Source organism: Corvus kubaryi, unplaced genomic scaffold (assembly GCF_017639235.1).
Source record: "Corvus kubaryi isolate FWS band 111438036 unplaced genomic scaffold, C.kubaryi_AGA036_p1.0 split1-131, whole genome shotgun sequence".
Taxonomy (NCBI): domain Eukaryota; kingdom Metazoa; phylum Chordata; class Aves; order Passeriformes; family Corvidae; genus Corvus; species Corvus kubaryi.
In genome coordinates this window covers 2,032,423-2,048,216 of record NW_024582073.1, presented here as the reverse complement: position 1 = coordinate 2,048,216, position 15,794 = coordinate 2,032,423, and the positions used below count along the sequence as shown (strand labels likewise).

The window sequence follows — 15,794 nt, the reverse complement described above, 5'->3', positions numbered from 1 at the left end:
GCCTAGGGGTGCTTTACTCGAAAAAATTAATCTGCCCAAGTATACTTGTATGGTGCTTACTTTGAATTACTGTTAATAAGCCGGCTTACATGGAAATATATTGTGTAAGGGATGCTGCTTATGCTTATTTATTTGCTGCTGCTGACTGACAGACTTTCTCCAGGACTACTAAAGCTTAATTGCATAGTTAGTGTGATCTGGAACATGTTCCTGGTCCACTAACACCCAAGAACTACAGTGATGGCAAGAGTTATCTTGCTAATCTGGATTCATTAATATAATAATAATAATAGTAATAATATCAACTTTACAGTTAAAAAAAATTATTTGTGTCTGATCTGTAGTACCTTGGGCTATGGGGCTTTTTGGTTTTGTCTTACAACCATACATTTTGTTTCTATACATGCCATTAATTAACATTTTTCATTTTGTCCATGAATACAACTCTGCATGAATTGTGTTTGCCATGTTGCATGTGTTTGCTTTTTACTCAGTCTTCTTGGATCCATTTTCCCAATACCACGTGTAATCTATGCTATGGCGAAGGATGGGTTGCTTTTCAAATGTCTAGCTCAAATCAATCCCAAAACGAAGACCCCACTAGTTGCTACTCTATCGTCTGGTGCAGTAGCAGGTGAGACTAAGAGTTGATCCTTGTAAAGAAAGGTGCACAGCTAAACAGATTGCATATATGGAAATAAACCACTGTTGTGCAGCTTTGATTTGCTTTGGACTGAAATGATCAAATCTGCTTGTTGCTAGGTAAAGTAGTCTACCAGTAAAACTTCTCTACCGCAGATTTTTATTTGTTGATTTATCTCAAGTGCTTTCAAAGCCTAGGGTCAAAATAAACAACAACTCAAAAGCAAGAACATCAGTCAACCAAACAAAATACCAAGAGCAGCAACACAGAGCCTAAGAAAAACTATACCCAAACCCATTAATTCCTCCAAGCTTTCTTTTTATGTAGTTGGGTTTACCAGTAAAGCATTGTGCTTTTAATAACCTGTATTTGAACTATACATTTTTCTGTTCTAGTCTTCTCGGCTCTATGTTCCCTTTGCCCCGAATTCTGTTTGCCATGGCACGTGATGGTTTACTCTTTAGTTTTCTTGCCAAAGTGAGTAAGAGGCAGGCACCAGTTTCTGCCACCTTGACAGCAGGGGTCATCTCTGGTAAGCTCTCAAAGCCCATGTTACTTAAAACTGGGATTTAAGCGCTCTATGCACGTGCATGGTACTTTATATTTTTGAAAAGGGCTGCTTTTAACTTCCCTTGCATGTACAATGGGAATAAAATTATTGAGTAATCAACGGGTGTAAGAACTCCAGATCAAGCCAATCATGGTGGTGGTGATGGTCTTAATGTCACAGAATTCAATTTTTTTTTTTCAATATTAACCCCTCGTATGGTGAATAAGCTTGTTATTTAAACTGAGTCCCTTAGGCTGATGCTCTGCTGACAGGGCTTTCTTGTCTGATGTAGACCCAATATATTTATCCCATCTATAAGGGGGGGGAAAGAACTGCCACATTTTTTATTATGAGATATAGGGGAAATAAATTACATTTGCAGCAGGGTCAACTTTTGAGTAAAATACAAAGATTTTTAAATTGTCTTCCAAAGAAATTTATTCTGTTGTTGTATAGGGTTACCAAGTTGTGGTTGAGGGGCATGTGTGTGTTGGGAGCTTTTGTGTCTGTACATATATGTATACACATTCATGCCTACATATATTTTATGAAAACAGTATTTTGGGAGCTGTTGTCAACTCTTATGGTCAATTCTTAAACTACAACTGCTTCACTTTTGTCCATACTTCTTGCAGAGGTACATGTAGCTGTGCCCAAATTTCATTGATCAGTGGGATGTCTAATCACCCAGGAAAACGGAAGCTTCAGAAGTATTTAACTCAAAGGCAAATAAATATTTTTTTTTAAGTAATTCAAATATGAAATACATGCCCTAGAACTTTTAGCAACCTTGGCTAAAATTAATCTCAAATAAGAGGTTCAGGAATGAGACTAAACTATTTTTATTTATAGTCAGGGTCACCCTCAGATGCCACAAGACTGGAACTGCTCACACTGCGTGCTTAATAATGCAGAAAGGCACAGTCATTGTCCAGATAGTTCCCACATGAAGAATTATTATCAGTTTCCCTTCCTTTGGTTAGAGTACAAACAGATTGCTTAGCATTACTTTTATTATTTCAACTTTATTTTATTTGAATTTATCTTATTGACATATTCTCCTTTAAGAATTTGGAAGTGTAGTTTTGTGGGGTGAAGTCAAGATCTTTATGTGAAATCACAGTAATGATGAGAAGAATAGTGTATTACCCAGCTGGTAAAGTGATTGATGCAGTTATACAGCCCTGCTTATAGCTCTGCAGCAGCTGACATTGGACTGCTTTTAGACAGTCTGGGGAATTTGGTGCATCAACAGCTCACCGGAAAACAGCTTTATCTACTGCTGAAGAAAGACTAATTTCTTCTTCTAATTAAAAAAAAAAAACAACCATATTTGGTATTTTGTGGTCATAAGTAGTTTTGACAGAATAGTTATGGATGTATGCAACAGCTTATGTTATCTGACTTTTCTATGTATTTGTAGCATGAATAGCTTTACAGCTGTAAGAAATATTAAGGAGATGAGATGTTTAATTAAAGTTATCAGGTCAAGACTACAGCTGAGACAGTTGTCGCGTTATTATGTGACTGATGTTTTCACAGGTGGTAATCAAGTGAAATTGACAAAATGTTTCATTGTCAGTCCAGTTTCACCATAAATGGACCTACCGTTGTCTCTTGGAGTAGAATTAAGATAGGTGGAAGAGAAATACTCTGCTTTTTTTTCTCTTAATAGAGAAGAACTACTAAGAAAAAACTTGCAGGCATTTTTCACTTTGTTTCTAAAGTTAAAGAATATCTGGGCTATAGAGTAGCTTTTTGAAGGTAGGATTAAAAATTAAGTAGAGCTACTGTACATGAGGTTTTAGTTAAGTTCTGTTCTTCCTCAGCTTTGCTCTTTAGAACATGAAAAGCAGTGAGATATTCAAAAATCTACTCTGCAAATTGCTTTTTGGATTTAGGAACATCCACTGTCACTCTTTCTTACTTGGAAAAAGAGACCCCCAAATTGTATAAAATATAATTTTATAATCCAGCAGTCTTGTTTTCAGAAAATCACATTTTGCTTCCTCCTTCACGATCAAATACTAGGGGAGTATGTGTCCGTGTGTTTGCGCACTTACGCAGCTGTTTACAAATACATTAACTAATGCACACCATAAATATGAAATATAAGTATTTTTGAATATAGGGTGCATATACACACAGCGTATAAAGACTACATTTAATAGTTTCTTTTGATGTTGAGATTACTGATGACTCAAAAAATATGCATCTCAAAAATATTAATAAAATACAAATATTTTAAGATGCTCTTTGAGCACATGTATTTCAAATAAATTGGAATTAGCCTTTCATTTACTGATAGTTTCTCCTAATTTCTTTATGAATAATGGGCTTCTGTGTGCAAACAGCATAGACAAAAAAAGACATTCCAGAATCTCCAAATGAATGTGGCATTAACTTTCATAAACACAAGATTTCTATGATTACTTCCACTATCATGGAATTTTCTGCCTCTGAGTTCAGTGATCTTAAGAATATTCATTCTTGAGAGATGTTACTGGTCCTTCCTGAAGGTGAATTGAAAACTATTTTTAGTAAGATAACCATTAAAAAAAACCCACAAAACTATTTTATTTGAGGCAACTCCTGAAAGTCCTCTTCACATAGAGCTCTTTCCCAGCTTGGCAGAAATTTTACACCACAATGACTTTTTCTCAGTTTGGCAATGGGATCCATCCTTTCAGCTTTGGTGAGATTCTGCTGCAGCATCTGAACTTTATTCTATAAAAATGTATTTTTAATATGGCCCAAATTCAACAATATATGTGCAAATACTTATATCCAAATAAGTCCAATATAAGCATTTGATTATGCAGCATGACTCTATGACTCATCAGTGCCTATCTATAGGAATGAGATCCCCAACTGTAGGGAATTAGTTTTGGAATGATACCAGTGCCTTAAAAAAATGTGGTTTTAAGGATTATCACAATTTCACTCACATTGCTGTCAGTAAAACAGTAAGTTACGCTGCGGACAGATTTGAAAATCTTAGCTTAATATATCTTAATATTAATCTTGGCACTTATGGTTAAACTTGATGATCTTAAACTTCTTTCCCAATGTGAATGATTCTACAATTCTGTGTCAGTCTCATGGGATTTTTTCAATTTCTTTTCTTTTTTAGCTGTAATGGCATTTCTGTTTGACCTAAAGGCTTTAGTGGACATGATGTCTATTGGCACACTTCTTGCTTATTCACTTGTGGCAACCTGTGTCCTCATTCTTAGGTGAGCCAAAAACATCCTTTGTATTCTACTGTGGTTTACTTTGTGTTGGTATATTGTTATGTAAGTATAGCAGTGAGTTGGGTCAAAGCTTCTGGTAAAATTTAGACACCTTTTATTTTCCTGAAGAAGTATTGGTCCACAGATTAGTTCCAAAGGTACTAAATATAAGCTTCAGTACAGAATTCAATGAATGATATTTTGATATAAGTACAATCTATGCTGTACATCAGGCATATTGCATTTTGGGGACTATATGTCAAAGGGGTAGATGTTCTAGGTGGTTCACAGGACGAACAAGTTCAAATAGTTGCTTTGTATTATCCTAGTCAGAAATGTAAGACCAGACAAGTGTTTTAAGTTATGGTAGCGCTAGAAGAGAGTGCAAATATTATCTCTCAGTGAGTGAGATTATAAATACTTCTCAGTAAAACTGGTATCAGTCATGTTTGTAAAGCTATAGAATTATATATTGCTAGCCACAGCTCATTTTATTATGTTTTGCTCTTTTTATTTTAAAAAGTCAGCCTTTATTACTTAAGGCTAAGTAATTAACTCTGAAAAGTGTAGCAGCTTAAATTCAGCTCAAATTCACTGTTGCAATAATTTACACTTTAAAAGAGAAGCCTATTCTATTTAAAAAGGACTTATTTACCATATGTATTTTTAAAAATACACTTAAAAGCTAACAAAGCAGATGTAAATTTTCTGTTAATTCCAGTTAGAAGCCTCTTATAGTATGGGAAGCAAGTCAGAAACAAGCTCCCTTACTCTTTCCTTGCTGTTGACTACCAGACCCTGTCCTTTCTTTCTGGATGGGACTGGTCATTTATCTGAGCTGCTGGTGCATTCAGGTAGCTTAAAAAACTGCCCAAAAAAATCTCCAAACAAACCAATCCAAAAAGTGAGTTGCAAGTATTTTTATATATGATAGTGACTAATAATGCTGTTGCAGTGCAGTTAAAACATGGGAAATTCCAATGCTCTACTGAAAAGAATTTAGTACTTAAATACATTCCTAGAGTCATATTGCTTCAAATCCGGAAGTATGCTTAATGGTTTTTTATTACTCTGTTTTATGCATAGGTACCAACCCACCTATGAGGAACCAAAATACTCTCCAGAGAAAGCAGCTCTGGCTGCAGCTGAAAGGGAATCTGCAGTGAGTGAGTCACAGATAAACATGATAGAAGAGAATAGCTTCCATCTTCAGGCCTTGATTAGTCCATCCAGTTTACCAACTGAGCAGACTGCAACTATAGTTAACATTTTAGTGAGTCTCTTAGGTAAGTATTCGGCTGTCCAAACTCATGTATGCATTAACATACATGGTGGAATTTTATTAAAGGCAGAATTAAAAATCTGCTGATAACATGCCTTCTTTCAGTCATACTAAAGGTGTCATTCTGTGCTTTTATCCTTCTTGATGAATAAATCTAATCAGTAGTAATTTTCATTTAATTAAACATATTCATAACAACAGTACACGTTGAAGCTTGCTATCACTCTTCTTAGAAGTCACTTCCTCTTCAGTGCAGAGATTAAGTGACATATTTCCATAATTTTTTTGGGTTTTATACAGGTTGCTCCATTTGTGGCTTGAGTATCCTCATGACATATGGGATTCATTTCATTGCTAACTTGGAGCCCTGGAGTATTGGCCTTCTTGCTTTTTTGGTGGTAACATTCATAGTTACGATTCTCCTCATCCAAAGGCAGCCTCAGAACCGGCAGAAAGTAGCCTTTATGGTAAATAATGTATTCTCTATGTTACTCTCTGATGAGAGCTTTGGATGGATTCTAATGAGTGGAAGAGAGAACTTAGAAGCTGGAAAACAACTCAGAAACTGATGAGTGTACAATCACTTTGTGTAGTCTGCAATCCTTTGGACCTCAATACAGAGTATAAATCCTTTCCTTTTGCACTTTCACTTATATTCTAAGATCAGTTATTTAATGGAAATAATGAAGTACAGTGATGAAGGTCAAGGAATCTGGTGGAGCTGGGGGAGCATTCCAGAATAAGAGAGATAGATACATTATTTTTCAGCTGTAAATACAGGAATTTATTAGTATATGTTCAGCACAAACTGCAAAGTTTTTCTATAGCCTTAGAGAATATATATTAAACATAAGGTATTTTAAAAGTTTAAGATCTGTAGAAACTGTTGGTTAAGCCCAGTGAAAAAGAAAATTTCACTACATTACAACAGCAAAAAAAATTTAAATTCTTTATTAGTGATTACATGTGTTACCTCTAGTTTGTGTTATATACCTGAAGTGTAACATGCAAAAAAAAAAAAAATATTTAATAAAAACATATTAAATATTTCCTTTTAGGTTCCACTATTGCCATTTTTGCCATCATTCAGTATACTGGTAAATATTTACTTGATGGTACAATTAAGTGGAGAAACTTGGATGAGATTTAGCATCTGGATGGCACTTGGTATGTACTTCTGTTCATTTCAGTCACTTCATACACTAGAACTTACGAATCCCATCTTAGAACATTCTTCTCCTTAAATATTTGAAAAAATATCTGTGATTTAATAAAAGTCAGCTAATATTTCTGATCAAAACAAGAACATGCTTCAGAAGAAATATTTATATGCAGTCAAAATTGCAAATATAGCTTTTAGGTAATATGAAGAATTCCAATGAGCAATGATTTTTTTTCCTAGTAAGTATAGCTAAAATTGTGTAGAAACCTGCTTGTAACACGTTTCTTTCCAGTATATCAATCTGTCCTCTTTTAGATATAGAAAACTGTATTATTCCATCTAGACGTAAATTAGAGATAGTAGTTTCCATAATCTATTAGAACATTTAATTATGCAAAAATTATGCACTAGAACTTCTTATAGAAACAGGGAAGACCTGAAGCATGAGCTCTGATTCTGGTATCTGAAGAAGAAAATTCTTTTGCAAAATCTGTTCAGCCAGAGAGAAATAACTACTTTTTAATGCACTACTTGCCTGAAAACCCTATGAACCTTTTCTTTCTCCTTTTGGAAGGCTTCGTCATTTACTTTGCTTATGGCATCAGACACAGTGTTGAAGGTCATCAGGGAGATGGATATGATGATTCTTGTTCAGAAAATAGTGGGTTGCAAGAAAAGAACCCAGTGGAAGAAGTGGATGACACTGAAAATGCAAATGAAAGGGATCAATTTCTTCCACATGAAAGGACAAGTGAATGTTAAACTCTGCAAACACACAAATATTTTAAACCTTCAATTGGGATTTTACTTGCAGACTGAAATTTTGGAAGCTTTCTGCCAACACTGGGCCTATTGAAAGTGTTTACTACAAGGCCTGACTGGTATTTTGGACAAGCTGCTAATCTGTCTTCATCATTTCAGAACTGACAGCATGGAGATTAATATTTAAATTTAAAAAAAAAAGTACCCTTTGGCAAGCAAAAATTTGGAGACATTATTTGAAGTGTCATGCAAAGTCACTGGCAATCATCAAATATGAAGAATTTTAGAACTGTCTGCAAGACGTTCTGAGTATTTGACAATGCACTGTGAACACAAGTGCCTTTCATACCTTCTCCTTATCTTCGTTACATGTTTTGGTAACAATCTAAATTCTCTTCTTTCTGTTGAAGTAACTCATGGGAGATAAATTTCATTCATACAAGCCTGGAAAGTATTTGCAAAATTAATGGTAATTGTATGGATTAGATACTTTGTAAAAATTAGAGGATCATATATTTATGTAAAAAGAAGTAATTGCTTCTCTTTACTACCCATGACTACTCATCAGTAGTCACGGAGAACTCAAGCAGTGAAGATACTCCAAAGGTTTTTAGTCCCTCTAAATAGCATTCAAGATTTCTGCTTAACTGCATGCCTTTTCTTTGAAGGATGCTGTGTGTATAGAATAATACTCACAAGAGGAGCTCTTTTGTTTTCTGCAAAATCATCTGGGGAATAATCTGTTGGTTACAATATTGACAGTGACAATCAGATGTGATTTAGCAAATTTTGTGCTTTTGACTTCAGAAGGGCCAGAATTCTATCCCACTATATAATTTGGTACTTACCTACAGCCGTCATCCAGTTTTCCTCCTAACATTTTTCCCCCTATACTTTCTCCTTTATCATGTTCCAGAACTGATATTGCTGAGATTACGTTACACATTGCTTCTCCTAAGAAAAATTAATGCACAAAATCCTGGCTTTCTTTTCAGGGGAGGTTAAAAAACCAGAGGTTTGGACTTTGGGAAAAAGCCTTATCAAAAGAGTATTTCAGTGCTTCATTAAGTCTTACACATATGTTAGCACAGCACTTTTTTGTGAGCCAAGCCTACATCCACAAACCCCTTCATGTGGGTATGATGTCTTCATGCTAATTTATGTAAAGAACCAAACTGGTGTGGCTGTGCTGGGTGAACAATTATTTTCATGCTGGTAAAACCAGAAACTGTTCTTCTTTCAGTATAAATCATGTTATCTGTCAAAGGCACCCAAATATTTTAACACTTTTTCTCAGCAAGGAGTAGGTTCAAGTCCCATGAATGATTCCACAATATGAAGTATTTTGCAAAAATGTATTTACAAATCCTTCCCTATAGTAAGAATTGTCTTGGAATTTGTCATGGAGAATTGCAATCTGCTGCTGGCATTAGCCATTGGTATTAATCTCTATTGGTAGGTATAAGAACTTTAAATGCCATGAGAGCTATGTTGGTTGAAAAGCACCTTACTTTTTATAACAGCTGGAATTTCACAAAAAAAAAAAAAAGAAAAAAGAAAAAACCAAACTAGTTACGCTGCTTCTACATCTCTCCTTTTTCAGAGCAATATGTCACTCTTTTTAATCTTAAAATGACTTCTTTCCCAGTAGTCTTAAATCCTCAGCTTCGAAAAAAGCCATTGCTGCAGGAGCAAGTCAGCTGTGCCCATTTAAAGCTTTTGTGTGATGTCTTTACAAGCCTATGGTGAAACACAGCTCTTAAAATTCCTTCCACATCTCAGCATGTGGGAAGCACAGACTTGCTTTTTGCTATGGTTGTTGATGCCACAGAGCAGGCCAGCCAGGCTCCCCAGACGCAAACTGCTGCTGTTCTGTGATATGCAAGGAAGACTCCATTCCCTCCCAAGGCCATCATACAGAATGTGTGTGTGCACACCTGTCTATGCATTTGCATCTGTCTGACATTAACCCATAGCAAATCTGATGTACTGATTAAAATAATTTCTATAAGGCCTCTGGAGGGAACTAAAGGAAGTAAATTTTCTAGCTTATTTACCCAATGGATGTGTCAGCACTTTGTGTATTGACAGTTTCCCCTTTCATTTGTATGAATATTTCTCCCCCCTTGTTAGAGAAATTAATTATTTTAAAATAATAGAATGTGCCTGTACAAGTGTTGCTAAGACAGATGGGAGGAGCTGCAGCACCAGAACTATCCACATAACTAATGAGATATGAAATGAAATTAAAGGAAAGTCATTGGGTACTCATAGTTGCTTCAACTGAGCAAAGCTTATTTATATGTGTGTAAAGTCATTATTAGTCAGTGGCTGAGTGAAAACAGACAAGCCAGAAGTAAGATATTTATAGTAAATTTGATGTGCATTTCTATATGCAGTCTTAAATTTGCAGATGCTTTAGCAGGCCTTTGCAGAAGCAAAGGATATGCCATGCTAGTCCTTACACAAGAGTGATGGATGCAACAAATCCTGATTTTGTTCTCACATTTGCTCTATATTGGTACTTGCTGAAAGATCAGCTGAAAGCACAAGTCCATTGGAATTAAATAGTTGTTATTTTTTAACAACAGTATTTTTGATACTGTAAATTGTTCTGTGCAATTAATAATGGTACGTATTAATACAAAATATCTACTTTTGAAGGTAGCTTAATGGGTTTTTATTTCCTTTGTAGAAAAAAATTCTCATAAACTTTATTTGTGTTGGTACATTCTGGATATGCCATTAGATAAAGGAATTATTCTTACCCAGTTGGCTTTAAGAAAGTAAGCCAAAACATATGTAACAGAGAACAAATAAATCTTTTTGTTCTGAGGTACAGGAGTCATAAAACATTTCTGAATACTTCATGTTAACTGAAGGGATCCTCCTGTGGTATTGCAGTCCTAATTCTGCAATGGGAAGTTTTATGAGGCAACTTAGATTTCATTGTCTGTTATCGTGAATAAAACAATTCTGTTAATAATAGTATGCTTTTGCGGGTGTCGGCATTTTCACTGACAAACAGGACAAGAAGCCTGGACAGGTGTTCCAGGAGCCTTTTATTATTTTATTCCATTATCAGTCTCACATACTGAGTTGAGACAGAGACGGTACAAAGCTCACTCTGGCACAGGCATCCAGAGACTTCCTGGTTACAGACCATTCTTAAAAGCTTCTTAGCCAATTAGCATGCTTCTAAAATTTACACACAACTGTTTTAACCAGTCCTCAACAGCGCACGTACTTCTGTTGTACACAACACTCGCTTGTTACACCTTTCTAGAACAATGCACAATATTCCATTATTAAGCTTAAACTTATCTATCCTGCTAAGCATATTTTTTTCAACTTCAAAACCTATCTCTGCTAAACCTAGAAACTCCGGCCATTGTTTCAATGTCCTTGCTTGCTATTAATTGTATCTTCTTCTACCTTCAAGTTTTCGCAGCTAAAGCTGATCCCTAAACTCTTCTGCTTTATTCCTGAATCCTGCTTTTTTCTCACACCTAAGAGCCTTTTCACCTTCTGTGTTTCCCCACATTCGGCCACAACAAATGCTGGTCAGATTCCTGAAATCTGTCATACTGTGCATATGTTGCCAAGTGTTAAAGCAATTTATATTACCTGCTGTTGCAGAACTATCAGCAATAAATGTCAAGAGTAGTGATACAGAGTTACTTATGTACTTAAGTAGGAATTGACCTGTGTCATCCAGAAACTTCGAATGATACAATGAATTTAGAGGCAAAACTTGGTAAAGCTTAAATATATATTCTGTATTTTGTTACATGATAAATGTACAAGTCTAGTCACCTTTCCCCCAAAATTTATGCCAAAAAATCTATATTTAAGAAATATAAGGCATAGTGTTTTCATAGAAGTTTTAATAAGTGCCAGTATCAATGTGCCATAAGCATCCTGAGATGATGAAATTGTGACAGTGCCGGAAACCTGGACTGTGCAATTGGGTATAAGGCTTTTGACATTGAGGCACATTTTGTACAGTAGGAATTTAATTCACAGGAAGGCTGGCATGTCTTACTTGAGTGCATAAAAAAGAAAATAAAAGCACCTTTTTAATGCTCCTGGGCCCTAATTCTTCCTAGACACGCTGGGAAGTCTGTACAAATTGCAGTATGCTCACTGAAGGCACTGAGGTTACTCAGTGTTAAGCAAATATGTATTTTACAGAAAGAGCAGGTGGTATTTCATATAGCATAGGATCTTTGTTTTTAATTTCCTGTACTTTTAGTATTTCTTTCTGGTATATGTTTGGAGGACCTCTGCATTTTTAATAGCTAGACCTTTTCAAAGCTAAATATAATGCCTTTACCAGGTACTGATCTATTTTCCATTTGATCATAGAAATCAAACTCCTTAACATGAGCCAAGTTGAAGGATTTCTGTGCATAGACATGCAGACATGCATTACAAAGAACTGTGTGTGTATATATATTTTTTTACTGTCAGTTGGACAGATTCTGTTGTTTTTGTTGTTTTCATGAGCCTTGTGCCAGGTAAACTCCAGCTTCACCAAGTTTAATTGGAGTCAGAATATGAGGAATAATGAATATTTAGGAGACCTTTTTTCTTTTGTGGTACCAGAAAGTAAAGCATGAAATACATGTTACATATCTTTAAAAACAATTATGTGTGCATCATTTTAAAAAACATTAGCATTCATATCCATCTTAACTTTTCTTTTTGTTCATATGTACATTTTAGTGATTATTTCTGTATTGTATGCTGCTGAGCATTTAAAGTGTAGATCGGATGATTATGATGCAATTTAAACTACAAATTTGTAATTCTTTGAAGTGCTCTACCAAAATGAAAAGTCTTGAATTTTTATGAATGTAAAAATGCTTGTATTTAAAAATATGGTGCTTTTTTTTTTCCCACTTTACAACAGAATTGTTATCAGTGACATTTTTAGTTACTTTAGTCCCAAATTCTAATAGAAATTACATTGCTCTTCATTTACTGTAAAACATGCTTTGTGGCATAACAATTGTGCATTTGTTCCATATTGTTTAAATAAAGTTGAATATCACTTGTATGTCTTTTATACAGCAGCTGTAATTTTAACCATGACTATAGTTTTAGTTAACACTAAAATAATATAGTGACTTAAAATCATCCATATGCCAGATATCTAATGTCATGACATTATACAAATCATAGCACATTTAAAATAAATAACATGATAACATTGTATGCATTTTATAGAGGGGAAAACACAACCATGTTTTATGTTTAACTGGGGAGATGGGCTGGAGATGAGGATACTTGCAGTGTTTGTTTTCTTCTTGCTTCCAAGCAGTGAAGAAATCACTGAAATAGAGAATAGCAGCCTTTAATTTGGGCATTTTGTGTTACACTACTAAGCCAGAGATGATGTTAGGTTTGATTTCCAAAGGGGGTGAGTAGCCCTTGGCATTTATGCTCAAATTTCTGAAGCACCAAGCCTTGTCCTGGTACTCACCCAACCTCAGAGCTGGATGAATAAACTCGTTGTCTCCTTGTTCCCTTTTTGTGAAAAAAACCCAAACCAAATCAACTAACCACAACACTTAACAACACCCCCCCCCCCCCCCCATCCTACAAAAACCCCCTCCAAAACCCAAAAAGACCCCAAACAAACCAACCCCCAAAACCTTCCTCAGTTTTGAACAGTACTGTGAGTATAGCAGGAGAATAAAAGCATGTGTCTGGGCAATGGATAACAATAGTCTGGGCACAGAACCCTACTGCCAGGGCAAGATTATCATCTGTTTTCAAATACATTTGAGTAGTCATCTTTGTTCACAGACTTAAAAGTAGCTATGACAGTATTTTTTCCAAGGTATACTCCTTATAAGGAATTATATAATAGTTTTCAAATTATTAATAATCACCTTACTCTACATACAGACATACTAAGACCGGTCTTGAAAATCTTGGTCCCATGAAGCAGTGGAATAGGGCCACTGATTTAAATGAGGATGAGTCATTCTGCAAGCATCTCATCACATTCAAAATATTACTTGAAAATATGTATTTAATCTGTCAGCCTACTCATGTGGAGGACTTGGGGTCACTACATGAAGGTTTACATTAGTTCTTCTGATGGCTATAAATGAAAATGTTTTTTATGCATACCTATGGTAAAGTAGGACACTTAAAATTCATAAAATAGTTTTCTTTCTCCATTGTATACATCTGCATAGGAAAAAGGAATATGTCAGTTTAAAAATGTCTTAAAATTAATGCAGTCTGAGTGTTATTTCCATGTGCTATTACCATATTGACCATAATACACTAATACTTGAAGCTCAGACACCATTAGATAATTGACCTACCCTGTGTATGAAATCAAGAGGAAAATTTCATGTAGGAAAGCACATAAGGATTGCAACTAGCAGTTTTGCAGATGGCAGAAAAAAAACCCCAAACCAAAACCACTCTTCATCATAAGCCGGAGTTGTAAATATTTCTAATGCAAATTTGCAGTTTATACTACACAACTTTTCTGAGTTCTCTCTGAGATTCATTTATCTTAAAACAAAGACTGATAACCTTTTCAGATATAATATTTAGTGGTATCCTGTTTCAAGGGGGAAAGACTTTTAAAATATCCTGTAGCACCAAAACCATTCTTTTTCTTAATTTGTCACAGATAATGGATGACATGTTTATGATACACTGATAATAGAATGAAAAAGAGATCATGAAATGTCATCATCTTATTCCACTCCTGGGCCCTACTGGCTTCTTTATGCTAACCAGGTGCCCCAGGGTGAAGTCTCAGAGCAGGGTCAGGCAAGCAAGTCTCCAAACTCTGCATGTTGCATGTATTTATGAGGGTAGGGGAGCATTATGCACAGACCTTCTAACTTTTTTTGTGTGGATGCAGATGAAGCCTAGGCTTCCTTTAAGATATCTGTAAATACTCTGCTCTCACAACTGCTGTGGCCCTGGAGCTGTGGTCAGGGACACCATTTTTATTTATTTTTATTCATACTGAACTGTAGTTGCGTCTACTACAGGGTCTGCCTGTGATCTCTGACAGCTGTTATTCTGCCCCCCTTCCAGTCCAGTGTCTTCATCTTGCGTTGCATCTACCTTTATGGCCTCTCCAGTTGTATTTTCCTCTCCTTTCTCCTCCAAGTAAACCTATTACCACAAGCCTAGGCCCTAGGGTACATCACCGTGTCCCGCAGCCGTAGGGAGGAGGAGGAGAGAAGATCCAGCAGGCAGGAATTGTGCAGCAAGATTGATTGATTTAATTATTTTACAAACTCTTTTATAGACTTTTTTCTTCATAGTCTAATTGGACAAGGATCAGCCACCCCTTGGGGGTGATTGGCTAAAATCCTAAAACAGCCATTGTCAAAATATTTTTCTACTGTACCATAAACAAGACTTTTCAAGGTTGCAGGCGGTTTGGTTGTTTACAGAACTCTGCTACCTCTTCTGTGAGAGAGAAAAGTCTCTCACGGACTTAGAAAATAGCAAGAAAATCCTTGCTAGCAGCATTTTTGTATCTACATAAACCCTCAAATTTCAAGGAATGGCTTTTTACAGCTCATTGTGGGCAGAAACATACATGCAGCAAACATCAAGTTTATCACGTTCATCTCTTTGCTAGCAGCAAAGAGCTACCTGCACCGTCTCAATGTGCTTCACACAGGCATCCACGGAACTCTCTCACGGCCTATGGAGCCTCAGGTTGGACCAGAGACAGACCTGCTCTATTTTCCACTGCGAGGTAGCTTTTCCTAAGCTATTGGGAATCTCTTGCGGCGGCAGACTGGTACGAGTGCAACAGTTTGACGTAAAAATGTACTTTTGCTGTCTTAGGCCAGCACTGTTCAGTGCCCGACGTGCAGCCCTGGGGGCACCTGTGATACAGCCTGGGCGGCTCTCGCTGCTCCACTCTGCCCACCCAGGGCAGCCAGCAGCCGGACTTGTGCAGAGCCTCGTATGGCGAGCGGCAGCTGTCACCGACGAGCTGGTTCAAGAACGGCCTTCCCGGGCGTCCCCGAACGTACCGGGGCTGCAGCTCCGCTCCGCACACAGCGTGTCCCCCGAGGACGGGCGGGTGACGGCGGGAGCGGCCCAGCCCCGGCCCCTCCCCGCCGAGGCGCCCCGGGGCCGCCCCGCCCGCCCCGCCCGCC

The 15,794-nt window shown here is 36.6% G+C and overlaps 1 protein-coding gene across 11 annotated transcripts in view; it reads left to right on the top strand.

Moving 5' to 3' along the window:
* Positions 1–12,694, top strand: part of SLC7A2 (solute carrier family 7 member 2) — a 53,871-nt gene extending 41,177 nt beyond the window's left edge. For 10 of the 11 annotated variants that reach the window (XM_042053136.1, XM_042053133.1, XM_042053131.1 and 7 more), the window contains 6 exons: positions 495–634; positions 4,327–4,429; positions 5,513–5,712; positions 6,009–6,175; positions 6,767–6,875; positions 7,445–12,694. In XM_042053136.1, the coding sequence (XP_041909070.1) occupies positions 495–634; positions 4,327–4,429; positions 5,513–5,712; positions 6,009–6,175; positions 6,767–6,875; positions 7,445–7,632 (907 nt within the window). In that variant the 3' untranslated portion in view covers positions 7,633–12,694. Of the gene's footprint in view, positions 1–494; positions 635–1,038; positions 1,176–4,326; positions 4,430–5,512; positions 5,713–6,008; positions 6,176–6,766; positions 6,876–7,444 lie in introns of all 11 variants that reach the window. The other variant, XM_042053140.1, reaches the window with a different exon arrangement.
* The last annotated feature ends 3,100 nt before the right edge of the window (positions 12,695–15,794 follow it).